Raw genomic sequence first — 18,076 nt, forward strand, 5'->3', positions numbered from 1 at the left:
AACTCTTTGTCCATGGTTAGGAAACATAACCATCTTTGATTAACGAGCTAGTCAAGTAGAGGCATACTAGTGACACTCTGTTTGTCTATGTATTCACACATGTATTATGTTTCCGGTTAATACAATTCTAGCATGAATAATAAACTTTTATCATGATATAAGGAAATAAATAATAACTTTATTATTGCCTCTAGGGCATATTTCCTTCAGTTGCTATAAACACTAGTAAAGTTAACATCAATAACATGTATATCCAATATACCTTTGTTTACCTTGCCATCCTTCTTATCCGCCAAATACTTGGGGCAGTTCCACTTCCAGTGACCAGTCCCTTTGCAGTAGAAGCACTTAGTCTCAGGCTTAGGATCAGACTTGGGCTTCTTCACTTGAGCAGAAACTTGCTTGCCGTTCTTCTTGAAGTTCCCATTCTTCCCTTTGCCCTCTTTCTTGAAACTAGTGGTCTTGTCAACCATCAACACTTGATGTTTTTCTTGATTTCTACCTTCGTTGATTTCAGCATCACGAAGAGATTGGGAGTTGTTTCCGTTATCCCTTGCATATTATAGTTCATCATGAAGTTCTACTAACTTGGTGATGGTGACTAGAGAATTTTGTCAATCACTATCTTATCTGGAAGATTAACTCCCACTTGATTCAAGCGATTGTAGTACCCAAACAATCTGAGTACATGCTCACTAGTTGAGGGATTCTCCTCCATCTTTTAGCTATAGAACTTGTTGGAGACTTCATATCTCTCAACTCGGGTATTTTCTTGAAATATTAACTTCAACTCCTGGAACATCTCATATGGTCCATGACGTTCAAAATGTCTTTGAAGTCCCGATTCTAAGCCATTAAGCATGGTGCACTAAACTATCAAGTAGTCATCATATTGAGCTAGCCAAACGTTCATAACGTCTGCATCTGCTCCTGCAATAGGTTTGTCACCTAGCGGTGCATCAAGGACATAATTTTTCTGTGCAGCAATGAGGATAAACCTCAGATCACGGATCCAATCCGCATCATTGCTACCAACATCTTTCAACACAATTTTCTCTAGGAACATATCAAAATAAACACAGGGAAACAACAACGCGAGCTATTGATCTACAACATAATTTACAAAATACTACCAGGACTAAGTTCATGACAAATTTAAGTTCAATTAATCATATTACTTAAGAACTCCCACTTAGATAGACATCCCTCTAATCCTCTAAGTGATCACGTGATCCAAATCAACTAAACCATGTCCGATCATCACGTGAGATGGAGCAGTTTCATTGGTGAACATCACTATGTTGATCATATCTACTATATGATTCACGCTCGACCTTTCGGTCTCCGTGTTCCGAGGCCATATCTGTATATGCTTGGCTCGTCAAGTATAACCTGAGTATTCCGCGTGTGCAACTGTTTTGCACCCGTTGTATTTGAACGTAGAGCCTATCACACCCGATCATCACGTGGTGTCTCAGCACGAAGAACTTTCGCAACGGTGCATACTCAGGGAGAACACTTCTTGATAATTAGTGAGAGATCATCTTAAAATGCTACCGTCAAACTAAGCAAAAATAAGATGTATAAAAGATAAACATCATATGCAATCAAAATATGTGACATGATATGGCCATCATCATCTTGCTTCTTTGATCTCCATCTCCAAAGTACTGTCATGATCTATATCGTCACCGGCATGACACCATGATCTCCATCATCTTGATCTATATCAATGTGTCGTCACGTGGTCGTCTCGCCAACAATTGCTCTTGCAACTATTGCTATCGCATAGCGATAAAGTAAAGCAATTATTGGACGCTTGCATCTTATGCAATAGAGAGACAACCATAAAGATTTTGCCAGTTGCTGATAACTTCAACAAAACATGATCATCTCATACAACAACTTATATCTCATCATGTCTTGACCATATCACATCACAACATGCCTTGCAAAAACAAGTTAGACATCCTCTACTTTGTTGTTGCAAGTTTTACGTGGCTGCTACGGGCTTAAGCAAGAACCAATCTTACCTATGCATCAAAACCACAACGATAGTTTGTCAAGTTGGTGCTGTTTTAACCTTCGCAAGGACCGGGCGTAGCCACACTTGGTTCAACTAAAGTTGGAGAAACTGACACCCGCCAGCCACCTGTGTGCAAAGCACGTCGGTAGAACCAGTCTCGCGTAAGCGTACGCGTAATGTCGGTCCGGGCCGCTTCATGCAACAATACCGCCGAACCAAAGTATGACATGCTGGTAAGCAGTATGACTTATATCGCCCATAACTCACTTGTGTTCTACTCGTGCATATAACATCAACACATAAACCTAGGCTCGGATGCCACTATTGGGGAACGTAGTAATTTCAAAAATTTACCTACGCACACGCAAGATCATGGTGATGCATAGCAACGAGAGGGGAGAGTGTTGTCTACGTACCCTCATAGACCGAAGCGGAAGCGTTGACGCAACATAGAGGAAGTAGTCGTACGTCTTCCCGGTCCAACCGATCCAAGCACCGTTACTCCGGCACCTCCGAGTTCTTGGCACACGTTCAGCTTGATGACGCTCCCCGGGCTCCGATCCAGCAAAGCTTCGGGGAGGAGTTCCGTCAGCACGACGGCGTGGTGACGATCTTGATGTTCAACCGTCGCAGGGCTTTGCCTAAGCACCACTACAATATGACCGAGGTGTAATATCGTGGAGGGGGGCACCGCACACGGCTAAGGAACGATCATGAAGATCAACTTGTGTGTTCTAGGGTGCCCCCCTGCCCCCGTATATAAAGGAGCAAGGGGGGAGGCCGGCCGGCCCTATGGGGCGCACCAAAGGGAGGGGGAGTCCTCCTCCTAGTGGGAGTAGGACTCCCCTTTCCTAGTCCAACTAGGAAGAAAGAGGGGGAAGGAAAGAGAGGGAGAGGGAGAGGGAAAGAGGGGCCGCGCCCCCCTCGCTAGTCCAATTCGGACTCCCCATGGGGGGGGCGCCACCTCCTGGGCTGCTGCCCTCTCTCTCCCCTCAGGCCCACTAAGGCCCAATACTTCCCCGGGGGGTTCCGGTAACCCCTCCGGCACTCCGGTTTTCTCCGAAATCACCCGGAACACTTCCGGTGTCCGAATATAGTCGTCCAATATATCGATCTTTATGTCACGACCATTTCGAGACTCCTCGTCATGTCCGTGATCACATCCGGGACTCCGAACAACCTTCGGTACATCAAAATACATAAACTCATAATGAAACTGTCATCGTAACGTTAAGCGTGCGGACCCTACGGTTCGAGAACAATGTAGACATGACCGAGACACGTCTTTGGTCAATAACCAATAGCGGAACCTGGATGCTCATATTGGTTCCTACATATTCTACGAAGATCTTTATCGGTCAGACCGCATAACAACATACGTTGTTCCCTTTGTCATCGGTATGTTACTTGCCTGAGATTCGATCGTCGGTATCCAATACCTAGTTCAATCTCGTTACCGGCAAGTCTCTTTACTCGTTTCGTAATACATCATTCCACAACTAACTCATAGTTGCAATGCTTGCAAGGCTTAAGTGATGTGCATTACCGAGAGGGCCCAGAGATACCTCTCCGACATTCGGAGTGACAAATCCTAATCTCGAAATACGCCAACCCAACATGTACCTTTGGAGACACCTGTAGAGCTCCTTTATAATCACCCAGTTACGTTGTGATGTTTGGTAGCACACAAAGTGTTCCTCCGGCAAACGGTAGTTGCATAATCTCATAGTCATAGGAACATGTATAAGTCATGAAGAAAGCAATAGCAACGTACTAAAAGATCGGGTGCTAAGCTAATGGAATGGGTCATGTCAATCAGATCATTCAACTAATGATGTGATCCCGTTAATCAAATAACAACTCTTTGTCCATGGTTAGGAAACATAACCATCTTTGATTAACGAGCTAGTCAAGTAGAGGCATACTAGTGACACTCTGTTTGTCTATGTATTCATGTATTATGTTTCCGGTTAATACAATTCTAGCATGAATAATAAACATTTATCATGATATAAGGAAATAATAAGAATTTTGTTATTGCCTCTTGGGCATATTTCCTTCATGATCATGCCTAGATATTCTCATAACTATGCTCAATTCTGTCAATTGCTCAACAGTAATTTGTTCACCCACCGTAGAAATACTTATGCTCTTGAGAGAAGCCACTAGTGAAATCTATGGCCCCCGAGTCTATTCTCATCATATCAATCTCCAGTCACTTTATTATTGCTTTGCTTTTTACTTTTGCCTTTTATTTTACCTTGCATCTTTATACCAAAAATATTATCTATCAGATCTATCAGATCTCACTCTCGTAAGTGACCGTGAAGAGATTGACAACCCCTAATCGCGTTGGTTGCGTTGAGCTATTGTTTTGTGTAGGTACGAGGGACTCGCGCATGGCGTCCTACTGGATTGATACCTTGGTTCTCAAAAACTGAGGGAAATACTTACACTACTTTGCTGCATCATCCTCTCTTCTTCGGGGAAATCCTACGCAGTGCTCAAGAGGTAGCAAGAAGAATTTATGGCGCCGTTGTCGGGGAGTCTACGCAAAAGTCAACATACCAAGTACCCATCACAATCCGTATCTCTCGCACTACATTATTTGCCATTTACCTCTCGTTATGTTGAGATTGCAATTGTTTCTTTCCGCTTCCTTGCATATGCTAGTTTTTGCTTGCTATGATAATTTGTTTGCCTATAAGATGCCTATGCATAGTAACTATGTTAGACTTAGATGTGTTTGCCACGTGTTTCATGATGCTCCTTTTGTGCTTCAATTCTTGTCTTTCATGTGAGCATCATTGAAATCTCTATGCCTAGCTAGGGGCGTTAAACGATAGCGCTTGTTGGGAGGCAACCCAATTTTATTTTAGTTTTTAGTTTTTTGTTTCTGTTTAGGAATAAATAATCCATCTACCTTCTGTTTAGATGTGGTTTTATCTTTTAATTAGTGTTTGTGCCAAGTTAAACCTATAGGATCTTCTTGGATGATAGTTATTTGATCTTGCTGTAATTTCCAGAAACTTTCGGTTCACGAAAACAATTATTAAAATTCACCAGAACGTGATAAAATAGTGATTCCAATTTCTGCCGATCAATAAAAAAATTTCCTAGGTCTTCCTATTTTGGCTGAATTTTTGGTGTTCCAGAAGTTTGCGTTAGTTACAGATTACTACAGACTGTTCTGTTTTTGGCAGATTCTGTTTTTCGTGTGTTGTTTGCTTATTTTGATGAATCTATGACTAGTAAAATAGTTTATAATCCATAGAGTAGTTGGAATACAGTAGTTTTAACACCAATATAAATAAAGAATGAGTTCATTACAGTACCTTGAAGTTGTGTTTTGTTTTCTTTCGCTAATGGAGCTCACGAGATTTCTGTTGAGTTTTGTGTTGTGAAGTTTTCAAGTTTTGGGTGAAATCTTTTGATGGATTATGGAACAAGGAGTGGAAAGAGCCTAAGCTTGGGGATGCCCATGGCACCCCAAAGATAATCCAAGGACACCAAAAAGTCAAAACTTGGGGATGCCCCGGAAGGCATCCCCTCTTTCGTCTACTTCCATCGGTAATTTTACTTGGAGCTATATTTTTATTCACCACATGATATGTGTTTTGCTTGGAGCGTCTTGTATAATTTGAGTCTTTGATTTTTAGTTTACCACAATCATCCTTGCTGTACACACCTTTTGAGAGAGCCATACATGAATTGGAATTTGATAGAATACTCTATGTGCTTCACTTATATCTTTTGAGCTATATAGTTTTGCTCTAGTGCTTCACTTATATCTTTTAGAGCACGGTGGTGGATTTGTTTTATAGAAACTATTGATCTCTCATGCTTCACTTAGATTATTTTGAGATTATTAAATACCATGGTAATTTTCTTAATAATCTTAATATGCTTGGTATTCAAGATTTGTAAAATTTTCTTTTGAGTGCGTTGAATACTAAGAAAAGTTTGATGCTTGATAATTGTTTTGAGATATGAAGATGGTGATATTAGAGTCATGCTAGTTGAGTAGTTGTGAATTTGAGGAATACTTGTGTTAAAGTTTGTGATTCCCGTAGCATGCACGTATGGTGAACCGTTATGTGATGAAGTCGGAGCATGATTTATTTATTGATTGTCTTCCTTATGAGTGGCGGTCGGGGACGAGCGATGGTCTTTTCCTACCAATCTATCCCCCTAGGAGCATGCGTGTAATACTTTGCTTTGATAACTTCTAGATTTTTGCAATAAGTATATGAGTTCTTTATGACTAATGTTGAGTCCATGGATTATACACATTTTTCCTTCCTTCCACCATTGCTAGCCTCTCTAATACCGCGCACCTTTCGCCGGTATCATACACCCACCATATACCCTCCTCAAAATAGCCACCATACCTACCTATTATGGCATTTCCATAGCCATTCCGAGGTATATTGCCATGCAACTTTCTACCGTTCCGTTTATTATGACACGCTCCATCATTGTCATATTGCTAGCATGATCATGTAGTTGACATCGTATTTGTGGAAAAGCCACCATTCATAATTCTTTCATACATGTCACTCTTGATTCATTGCATATCCCGGTACACCGCCGGAGGCATCCACATAGAGTCATATTTTGTTATAAGTATCGAGTTGTAATTGTTGAGTTGTAAGAAAAATAAAAGTGTGATGATCATCATTTTTAGAGCATTGTCCCAAGTGAGGAAATGATGATGGAGACTATGATTCCCCCACAAGTCGGGATGAGATTCCTGACGAAAAATAAAAAAAAGAGAAAAAAAGAGGCCATAAACAAAGAAGAGAAAAGGTCCAAATAAAAAAAATGAGAGAAAAAGAGAGACGGGACAATGTTACTATCCTTTTACCACACTTGTGCTTCAAAGTAGCACCATGATCTTCATGATAGAGAGTCTCTCATTTTGTCACTTTCATATACTAGTGGGAATTTTTCATTATAGAACTTGGCTTGTATATTCCAATGCTGGGCTTCCTCAAAATGCCCTAGGTCTTCGTGAGCAAGCGAGTTGGATGCACACCCACTTAGTTTCTTTTGTTGAGCTTTCATATACTTATAGTTCTAGTGCATCCGTTGCATGGCAATCCCTACTCACTCACATTTGATATCTATTGATGGGCATCTCCATAGCCCGTTGATACGCCTAGTTGATGTGAGACTATCTTCCCCTCTTTTTGTCTTCTCCACAACCACCATTCTATTCCACATATAGTGCTATATCCATGGCTCACGCTCATGTATTGCGTGAAGATCGAAAAAGTTTTGAAAATGTCAAAAGTATGAAACAATTGCTTGGCTTGTCATCGGGGTTGTGCATGATTTAAATACTTTGTGTGGTGAAGATAGAGCATAGCCAGACTATATGATTTTGTAGGGATAACTTTCTTTGGCCATGTTATTTTGAGAAGACATAATTGCTTTGTTAGTATACTTGAAGTATTATTATTTTTATGTCAATATGAACTTTTGTCTTGAATCTTTCGGATCTGAATATTCATACCACAATTAAGAAGATTTACATTGAAATTATGCCAAGTAGCACTCCGCATCAAAAATTCTCTTTTTATCATTTACCTACTCGAGGACGAGCAGGAATTAAGCTTGGGGATGCCTGATACGTCTCCAACATATCTATAATTTTTGATTGCTCCATGCTATATTATCTACTGTTTTGGACCATATTGGGCTTTATTTTCCACTTTTATATTACTTTTGGGACTAACCTATTAACCGGAGGCCCAGCCCAGAATTGCTGTTTTTTGCCTATTTCAGTGTTTCGAAGAAACGGAATATCAAACGGAGTCCAAACGGAATGAAACCTTCGGGAACGTGATTTTCTCATCAGATATGATCCAGGAGACTTGGACCCTCCATCAAGAAAGCCACGAGGCGGTCACGAGGGTGGAGGGCACGCCCCCCCTAGGGCGCGCCCCCCTGCCTCATGGCCCCCTCGAAGCTCCACCGACGTACTCCTTCCTCCTATATATACCTACGGACCCCCAAACGATCAGATACGGAGCCAAAAACCTAATTCCACCGCCGCAACTTTCTGTATCCACGAGATCCCATATTGGGGCCTGTTCCGGAGCTTCGCCGGAAGGGGAATCGATCACGGAGGGTTTCTACATCATCACCATAGCCTCTCCAATGAAGTGTGAGTAGTTTACCTCAGACCTTCGGGTCCATAGTTAGTAGCTAGATGGCTTCTTCTCTCTTTTTGGATCTCAATACAATGTTCTCCCCCTCTCTCGTGGAGATCTATTCGATGTAATCTTCTTTTTGCGGTGTGTTTGTTGAGACCGATGAATTGTGGGTTTATGATCAAGATTATCTACAAACAATATTTGAATCTTCTCTGAATTCTTTTATGTATAATTGGTTATCTTTGCAAGTCTCTTTGAATTATCAGTTTGGTTTGGCCTGGTTTTTCTTGCAATGGGAGAAGTGCTTAGCTTTGGGTTCAATCTTGCGGTGTCCTTACCCAGTGACAGAAGGGGCAGCAAGGCACGTATTGTATTGTTGCCATCGAGGATAACAAGATGGGGTATTTATCATATTGCATGAATTTATTCCTCTACATCATGTCATCTTGCTTAAGGCGTTACTCTGTTTTCATTAACTTAATACTCTAGATGCATGCTGGATAGCGGTCGATGAGTGGAGTAATAGTAGTAGATGCAGGCAGGAGTCGGTCTACTTGTCTCGGACGTGATGCCTATATACATGATCATGCCTAGATATTCTCATAACTATGCTCAATTCTGTCGATTGCTCAATAGTAATTTGTTCACCCACCGTAGAAATACTTATGCTCTTGAGAGAAGCCACTAGTGAAATCTATGGCCCCTGGGTCTATTCTCATCATATCAATCTCCAATCACTTTATTATTGCTTTGCTTTTACTTTTGCCTTTTATTTTACCTTGCATCTTTATACCAAAAATATTATCTATCATCTCTATCAGATCTCACTCTCGCAAGTGACCATGAAGGGATTGACAACTCCTAATCGCGTTGGTTGCGTTGAGCTATTGTTTTATGTAGGTACGAGGGACTCGCGCATGCCCTCCTACTGGATTGATACCTTGGTTCTCAAAAACCGAGGAAAATACTTACACTACTTTGCTGCATCATCCTCTCCTCTTCGGGGAAATCCAACGCAGTGCTCAAGAGGTAGCAGCAACCGACCATGTGTAACCCTAGATACCCCTGGTGCCTATATAAGCCAGAGGGTTTAGTCTGTAGAGGCATTCGTCATCATCATGATTACCCCAAGGGTTTAGTCTCCAACTTACGATCTCGAGGTAGATGAACTCTGTACTTTGATACACCCATAATATAGGCAAGAGCATGACATAGGGTTTTACCTCCTTAAAGTTGTATATATTTCTACACTGCCTTCATACATCAGCTTATGTACAAATGCAACATGTTGCTCTCGACAAACAATTCTGATCTTCCTAAGAAAAAACAATCATCCTGATGCATAAAAAGAGACTGATTAGTACATCGACCAAGCTTGAAGGTGTATTTTCCGCAGAAAAGGAGCGAGGGCCGTTTATGGCTCTGCTTCCGCTTTTGAACCCAGTACACTCGGGATAGCACCAAGGTTGTAATCTGATTGTGATACTGAATATCGAGCACTTAACCAAAGGTTTATGGCGTGGAAATCCAACCTTTGGAACCCAAGCACCAGTACCTTCTGCATATCTTTGTTGACAGTTCGACTGGATGTGTCTGATATCTGAGTACTGTGCATCTTACCAAAAGAACAAGTCTCTTGCTGCAGAACCACATAAGGATTAAGATACCATGCTGAGCAGCTTGGTGTAGCAAGGGAAACTAAATTGTGTGCTATTCACTTCAGTTAAATGGATTAGTGATTGAGAGACAATGTAGTCGATCATCTCTGCAGCCAACAAAGATGCGCCCACCCACCATCAAGGGAGATGAGAAGATGTCGCCAGGAAGATCCATGGCTGCAAACTCTTGCACAGAGTAACCAACTTTCCCCTGCTCAGCATCAGCTCTAATCCCAAGGACACGGACCTTCCCAGAACTTGTGCAGATACAAGCAAATCTGCAATAAGAACAGCTATAACATTTTCACACCTATTTGCCATAAGACTTTGCTATCAATATGCCAAGTACCTCTCTGATGTTCCAGATGGTGTTGATGCTAACACTTCATCAACAAAAGCAGATGCAGTAATTGGGTCGCCGAAGTCATATGACCAAAGAAGATCACCAGATGTCTGTGGTGAAATCATTAATGTTTAAGTACTTAATGTGAAGATAAGCCATGATCTCCTAGTAAACCTAAAATGCAATAAATAAAGTTCAATTTTTAACACAAAAAGAACTTGAAAGTTACCCGCAGCTGCTAAATTGACATCACAAAATAAGTAAACACAACAGTGGGAGAGATTCTATGATCATTAACTGTATTTCTGGAAATGATGTGCAAAAAATACAGCATGCTACTCTCTCACTAATGCCCGTAAAAAAGATTGTGTTGTCTCAAAAGATACATTTGGAAGTTCAGTAAGTAAGACTTACAATATCAAAAGAGTATAAACTTCCATCACGGGAAGGTATCAGCACCTGCCATTGACATGTATGCAAAAGTTTGGTTCAGTTTACTTCAAACTGGGACCACATAAAGTTGTGAACTGTAGTTGAGCTCAAGCAATTAGCTCATGAGGAAATAACCTTTTCAGAATTCTCAAAGTTAAATTATATACTGTGGAATAATATGAACATAAAACTACATAAGACAAACGAGATTTTGATAAACAAAGAACCATACCTGAGAAGGAAGCGCAGATGACACACATGCACCAGCAAAAATAGGACCACCAACAGTTGCCTGGGTTTTAAAGAAATTAGTTATGGCTCTGTGATAAACAATTAAATAATACTAACAAAATTTACAGTATGGAATAATACTAAATAACAACAAGATCAAAGCAAATAAAATCTTGATAGACAAGACTTAAAAACAAGGGTGTCTAAAACATAAATTGGCATCCATAAACTACAATTGTTCTCTTGAGTACTCTGCTCAATGTTAGTAAGTTCTGTAGGCTGAATAGTTAGCTTTAGTCTACCAGATGTCTGGTAGGTCTACCAGACAACTCTAAAAGAATAACTGTTCCTTTGTATATCATTCTGTTGCAGACTGTAACTTTGTAACAATAGCTTCACAAACACAATAGGGAGAAGAGCTATTCCACCTTCCAGACAACAGTGCCATGTGAGTTCAACGCGATCACCAGACCGTTCACCAAGCAACAAACAACTGCAAAATGGAAGTTAGTAATCAGTATAAATTGGCATCCATAAGTGAAAAATACTGAATGTACATAGCAAATTCCCAGTACATTCCTTATCGAACCCACACATTGGCTGAGGTCAATACACATGTTATGTTTAATTTATTTTTATAATGTTAAACTTGGCACCTTAAAACATATGCCACATAGCTAGCCAAAAGTATGCTCAGGACATGCACGGCTGCACAATTTTCTTGGGGCCTCCCCAACAGTTTCATGTTTAAAATAAATGGTTTTGACTGATGCTCAGATGCTGCCGTGCCAGGGAGGAACTTATGGGATTCAGATTTTACAAGGAAACTTGAAAATATTGGATGAATAAAAGTGCATCGCTAAAAAAAATCAACATTTGAGAAATACATATGAAAAAGTAGGCAAAAAAATTCAACATTTCTGAAATACATATGAAAAAGTAGGCATTAACTAAATGGTGAAAAGGTGAATTTTCAAAAATTAAATCTGAATGTGGACCAACTCCTAAAATCGACTGGCTCTTGCTACCTTTAACGTTGCATCCTCGTAACTCTTTTTTGTGTCAAGAAAATTTAATCATAAAATACGCATGGACATACTGCAAGACATCTGTGCTCATGCCTCATGGCTAGCTTAAGAATTACCATTTCCACTTTGATGATCGATGGCAAGAGAACTGAAAATTGCTTCCCCAGCTTCATATTGCCAAACTATTCTGAATGATGGAACCTGCTACCACCAAAAGAAACCAGTGAAGACTCTAGATACTCACTCGTTGCTAATTATTTTACTTTCTATTACCAGCTTTGCTGCAGACAATTCCCATGGAAACAATAGAAAGAACGATAAAAAGAAAAGAAAAACATGCACATTTTCTCCTTTAAAGTTATCACGGGGAATATATCATAACTCACCTCAAGGGATATTGCAGTTACAAGGCCACTCGTACAAGCAACATAGATCATGTCGTGTGCCTGCAAGGAGCAATCCAGATAACACAAGATCAATAGAGTCCTTGCACAGATTTAAGGCAGATGCATGCTGTGAATCAGTAAAAATACCATGTCCACAGCAGGAGAACCATAGATGCTTCCACCACAAGATACTTTATAAGCGCAGCAACGATCTTGGTAATTTAGTGCATATAAATGATGATCATAAGAGCCACACCTGACAACCATACACAGCATATTATTAACAAAAAATTTAACAGCAGTACAGTTGTCTATTGTGCAAACTTATGTCTCTGTATGATTGAAGAGTGAGTAGACAGATCATTGGTTCACTCATTCTAGCTGAAAACACAACATTTTATTATCATAATAACAAATGTGCTTTCATCTAAACTGAGAGAAAAGTTATATACAGAGAGAACTGTGACAGGTGATAGTAGCGTACTATGATGAACAAGAGAAAGATTATGGAATGGTACCATATTAAATTCCTTGTCCTGTCAACAACTGGTTGCATTTTTACCTGAAAGAAGATTCTTAATTTGGGATATGAAATATCAAAAATATTAGATGCTTCTTAAGATGTTCCATCATGTATGCTGTAACAAAATAATCATCGTGTGACTTAGTAACTGCATTATCAAATTCCATGTGCCAGAAATAGTACCATCATGGACCTTTGCATAACTTAAGTGTAACATTTAGCCCCTTTACCATTTCACTTGCAGCAGTTAAAGAACTATAGCCTACTCAACATGAACATACAGTCAGGAGACTTTCTGAAAATCAAACATCCCAAAGAAGCTGATATCTATTATAGTTTTATTTACGTCTAGCACACAAAATAATCAGTCCCTTGTCATTCTTAGTGTTCCTCAGAGATGGGATAAAAATACATCTGCCATATTTCAAAGTGAGGTTTAAAAGAAAATTCAAATAAAAATGCAGCAATTGTACCTCTCCATCTGTTTGAACTGTCCAAGATAGTTTACCAGTCAACATATCATGAAAGTAAATTTTCCCTTTATAACATCCAACCACAACCTGTCCAACAGATTAATGATGAGCTAGATCGCAAAATGATTGGCAAGTTGCTATGTCAACTAGTTCAAGAATCACGTCACCTCTGAAAAATCACCAGTAATAGCAGCAGAACACTCCACACGTCCTTCCAATTTGACACTCCACCTCACTGAACCACTGCATAATAAATTGGAAGTAAATTGTAAAAATATTCAGTATGCATATGTCAGATCAGAACTTCTATCTCACTGAATCAAATTCAAATTAATTGAATCAATAAGAACGGCATGAGAGCATATGTGGCACACCAGACCGAGGATTTAGCATTCAAAGTAATAAGAAAAATAAAAGAAACAATGACTAAGAACTAGCAAGCAAAACTCACTTGCAACAATCGATGCAGAGAAATAAATGTGAATGGGACCCAATAAATATGTTTATCATCCCATTGTTCAGGACAAGCAAAGGTGAGGCATCAACACATGAATCCAAAGGAATGTTCCAAAGTTCCTGAAGATAACCTCTTTTGTTGTATGAAACATGTGAGCAAACATCTTCAAGTTGCAGCTTCCCTTCATCGTCATGCATAAATCTGTTGCAACGTCCAATAGACCACTTCTTGTGTAAACAAAAGTTCAGGATCCACTGACTCCCCATGACACTGTTTCTGTACTTCAAGCATGTATCCAAGTAGAGATCGTTTACCTGGCATCTGTCATCAGGAGAGAATGGATATTTGTTAAGCTGGCCATCTGTTTCATTTCCGTAACTCCCAGCAATTTGATAATGTGCACGCTTTCCATTTATCCGTGCTTTGCCTCCATGATAACTATCATCCACATTTGCAGCAACCGGGTCGAATAGTCCATGTATGCTTGTAGATACGTTCAGGCCCTTCTTAGGCTGAGGCTCATCAGTAGGAGAAACCAAATTACTATGCTCCACAACTAAAGCGTGCAAAAGCATAGAAGGGGTTGGATAGATATAAAGCAGTCTCATGTCAATCTCCAACTTGTGGGCTGCATGGGCGGCAGAAATTGAGTTACCACCCAAGGTGAAAAAATCATCAAACTCGGAAACTTCATCAACAAGCAGGGCGTCACAAAATGCCTATTGTAGATAGAGACAGCATCAGTACAACATGAACATGAATGGACACTGTACAAAAATAAATAAAAACTGAAAGAAGAAAAAAAACACAAATGCCAGATTAAAAAGAAACAATAAGTTATCAGGCAAAAAAGCAAAAACAAGAGACAACACTTAGAATTAAGAACAAACCTTTTTAATAACTTGTAAATATGGATTAACTGGACCACTTCCAGACTTAATTTGCTCAATTCCACATGGTTCCAATGCACATTCCAAACTTGATAACTTAACATAGTCAACCTTTCCTGAAGAAGTCAAAGGTAAGGACTTCACGTGGAGAAAGAAGCTTGGAATCATAGCTGGTGGAACCTTCTTGATGAGCCAACTTCGAATTGATGCCATGACATCTTGAGAAGAATTTACTTCTCTATACTGCACGCTATCTTTCACAATTTCATCCTTATTCTTAAACACCAGGTATGCCTTATAATCTGGAGACCCTTTACTTTGGAAAGTAACTGCAGCATCACTGACAGCAGGATGTTCCTTTAAGGTGGATTCTACCTCTTCTAGTGAAAAACGCTGCCCGTAATTTTTTACAGAACGGTCCCTTCTCCCAAGGAAAACAAGTTCACCAGCCTTCAGCCGTCGAGCATAGTCACCCGTTTTGTAGTATTTTGAACTTTCACTGCCTTCAGTGTGATTACTCCTCAGAAACTCAGCTAAATAACCATAGAATAAACATGCTCCACTGACACAAATTTCACCTTCAGCTGCAATCCCAGCATGCTTCACAAGAAAAACTTCACAATTAGCAATAGGAAATCCAATCGGTACACTGGTTATTTCTTCACACTCTAAAATTGCAGGCAGATCTTTGCAATCAAAGAATGTACAATCACCAGAAACCTGAAACACAAGTACAAATTTTGAATAAAGATACATAACAAACACCAACACTATAATTTGAACCAGTCCCTGTGTGGACTAAACTGAACAAAAGATAGCAAAAAAGAAACAACAGTAATTTTAAGCCCCCAGTGAGATGAAACAATGATGCAACTGAGCTCATAGATTGATGGATATTAGGGACAGAAGTATGCCATTTCTGTTCTTCTATTTAACATGTTGCTCAGATTGCAACACTCTATGTATCTCTTCTGTGTCGTAATTCCAGACCAATTTAACATCTCAGGATGAAAAAGGGACACAAATTCAGTTTTAAAGATCATCTCCGGGCGTAAGAGGTAGTAGGGAACTCGAGCACTTAGTCCTTAATATGGCATACCAACTCATTACAATGATTCCCCTAAATTTACATTTAATAGATAGCAGTAAAACTGTGGTTAGTAAATGATGTACCAATGGCAGGAGCAAAGCACTCCCTGTCACGAGCCTAATTTTTGGGGAGGAAATGTACATCCATAGCAGGAGCAAAGAACTCCCTGTCTCAAGCCTAATTCTGTATGAAATTTTTAGAAGGTTTTAAACTATCTGCATAAAGATGGCACAGAGAACTCAATTATGTGAATGCAATGAAAATATTTAAACATCCTTTTTATTAATAGCCAAGTTGGGAAAATTCAGCCGGCTGGCCAAAGTAGTGTTGATTAGCACTGGCGTTGTCTAGTGAAAACGTTAGGTAAGAGTAAGAATGTATCAGAGAGAGAAAATAGACTTGATCTCCTCTGGAAAAAAAAAACAGAAAATATTTGGTGGGTAACTTTCTCACCTCTGTTGTTCCATACAAATTTATGATAGTAGTCTCTGGCAGAATTTCACGAACTCTCTTCCACAGCACTAAGGACAGAATCTCCCCACTAAATACCAAGATCTTAAGAGAGTTATATCCACATGAAATATTTTTCTCCAGGGTAGGTAGTATTATCTCCATCAGCGACGGAACTATAGTCACCCTTGATATACGATATGCCTATGACAACATGAGCCAATGCAAGGGCAATGAATGTTATACCAAAAAGACAAGGGAGTTTTATGTAATGATGGACCAAGAAAATCAGGAATAACATTCTAGGAGCTATTATTTTGTCAAGCATCTATTCAAGTCAAACAGGAAAGAGCCTCAGACAATCCCTTGATTACAACAGCAACAAACTATAAATATTGTTTGCTATAATAATGGTATAGTACATTATCTCAGTGTTATCCAATTTTCTCAGTGTTAAATGGTAATTCCACAATATCAAACTGAATTCTTGAAACGGTAATTTTATTTCTGAGATTCATATGCAATATTATTCAAGTAATAAGCTTTGGAGATTTTGATCAGACACATAAAAACTAACTGGATAAGGAAACCAAATACATGGAAGTATTTTCACTAGAAGAATGACTAACGCATATATGAAGGTTAAGTAACCTTAATCAAGTTGGCCAATGATGCTGGATTGGCTCTCCAATTATTGGGGGGAATGACAAGTGTTGTGCTAGTCAACACAGCAGAAAGAAACTCCTGAAGATGGTCAACAAAGCTGACAGATGTCTTAAATAACAACACATCATCCGAACACAAAGGATTCCTTCTTTGCATCCACAAAAAGCGATTCAGAAGACCTAGCGCATGATAGTAAAAGAAGCATTTCTCAGTAAATTGGTTGCTCAGCCAAACCTAAAATTCAGTGGGAACCACCTAATGGACACACCATAATAAAATTGCAAAACCGCCTAATAAGTGGAATAGTAACCTAGAAGTCTAGAACATCAGGCTAGCATCTAGAAATATGTTGACCAATTCCTTTGCCATTTCACATGCGGAGCAACATAATACCGTGATGAGTGATGACACATGTAATTTCACAACAATATGAATGTTTACCTTTCTCCATTCCACAAACACCTTTGGGTCTTCCAGTAGAACCAGACGTGAACATCACATAGCAGAACTCCCGTGGCCTCTCATGCTCGCACGGCCAAGCAAGCTCATCTCCACCAATCCCAACCTCTCCATCATATAACCCTTGCCGGATGTCTCCGTTCAATCGCAGAACAGGGCAAGAGCAGCCCTTAAGAACATCGTCTTCATGCGAAACCCCTGCCGATACAAGTAGCGCCGCATTAGAGGCAGAGACAGCTGACCGGACCCTGTCCTCCGGCCACGAGGGGTCCAGTGGCAGGAACGCCTCCCCGCACCTGAGCACGGCGAGGACGGCTGCGACGTACTCCACCGACGGCGAGGCGTACACCCCCACCACCCTAGGCGTCGCGCCGGCGCCTCCCCTCTGTCGATCCGAGCAGCCTAGGGTTCCAAATTCAGGGTCAGATAGGCGGGGGGAGGGGGTTGGGGGCGAAATTACAGCAGACAACAAATCAGCCGAGTGCATCGCAGCTCACACACGCACCTGGGGACTCGTCGTCGCCGGGATGGTCGGTGGAAGGGCGAGGAAGCGCGGCGGCTATGCGGCGGGAGAGCGAGGAGACGGCGCAGAGGAGGTCGCCGCAGGCGAAGCGGCGCCCGCCGTCGCCTGCGTGGACGACGGCGAGCCGGGCGGGGTCCCGGCGCGCGGCGCGGTCGAAGGCGTGCGAGATGCAGCACGGCTCATCCACCTCCGCCGCCGCCGCCGCCGCCGCCGCCATTCCGCCGCCGAGCTCGGCGCGCGCCAGCGGAGAAGGAAATTAAACCGACACCCTAGCGGAAGC

General features: G+C 40.7%; 1 protein-coding gene across 3 annotated transcripts; it reads right to left on the reverse strand.

Moving 5' to 3' along the window:
- Positions 1 to 9,348: 9,348 nt before the first annotated feature.
- LOC125525347 (putative acyl-activating enzyme 19) lies at positions 9,349 to 18,076 on the reverse strand. Of its 3 annotated transcripts, XM_048690349.2 has the most exons (18): positions 17,779 to 18,075; positions 17,256 to 17,675; positions 16,800 to 16,993; positions 16,152 to 16,352; positions 14,609 to 15,328; positions 13,713 to 14,437; positions 13,429 to 13,504; positions 13,262 to 13,348; positions 12,784 to 12,827; positions 12,413 to 12,521; positions 12,266 to 12,325; positions 11,996 to 12,080; positions 11,280 to 11,344; positions 10,853 to 10,912; positions 10,603 to 10,647; positions 10,195 to 10,298; positions 9,982 to 10,123; positions 9,349 to 9,826 (listed from the first exon to the last, which is right to left on the reverse strand). In XM_048690349.2, the coding sequence occupies exons 1-18, from the start codon at positions 18,011 to 18,013 to the stop codon at positions 9,602 to 9,604; spliced, it is 3,597 nt and encodes a 1,198-aa protein (XP_048546306.2). In that variant the 5' UTR covers positions 18,014 to 18,075; the 3' UTR covers positions 9,349 to 9,601. The 3 variants fall into 3 exon arrangements, 2 of the variants coding, with proteins under 2 accessions (XP_048546306.2, XP_048546307.2); XM_048690350.2 differs by lacking the exon at positions 10,603 to 10,647 and having other exon boundaries at positions 17,779 to 18,076; XR_007291262.2 differs by lacking the exon at positions 9,349 to 9,826 and having other exon boundaries at positions 10,106 to 10,123; positions 10,195 to 10,362.

This window comes from Triticum urartu, chromosome 7A (assembly GCF_056163025.1).
Source record: "Triticum urartu cultivar PI428250 chromosome 7A, HENAU_Tu73, whole genome shotgun sequence".
NCBI classification, from domain to species: Eukaryota; Viridiplantae; Streptophyta; class Magnoliopsida; order Poales; family Poaceae; genus Triticum; species Triticum urartu.

Excerpts from the sequence above, each read along its gene's own strand:
- LOC125525347 (XM_048690349.2), bottom strand. The coding sequence starts at position 18,013 with ATGGCGGCGGCGGCGGCGGCGGCGGCGGAGGTGGATGAGCCGTGCTGC. Across the intron at positions 12,522-12,783 it reads AGGACAAGGAATTTAATATG|GTGTGGCTCTTATGATCATC; the intron begins GTACCATTCCAT and ends TATGGTTGTCAG. Across the intron at positions 9,827-9,981 it reads TCTTCTCATCTCCCTTGATG|CAAGAGACTTGTTCTTTTGG; the intron begins GTGGGTGGGCGC and ends GTGGTTCTGCAG.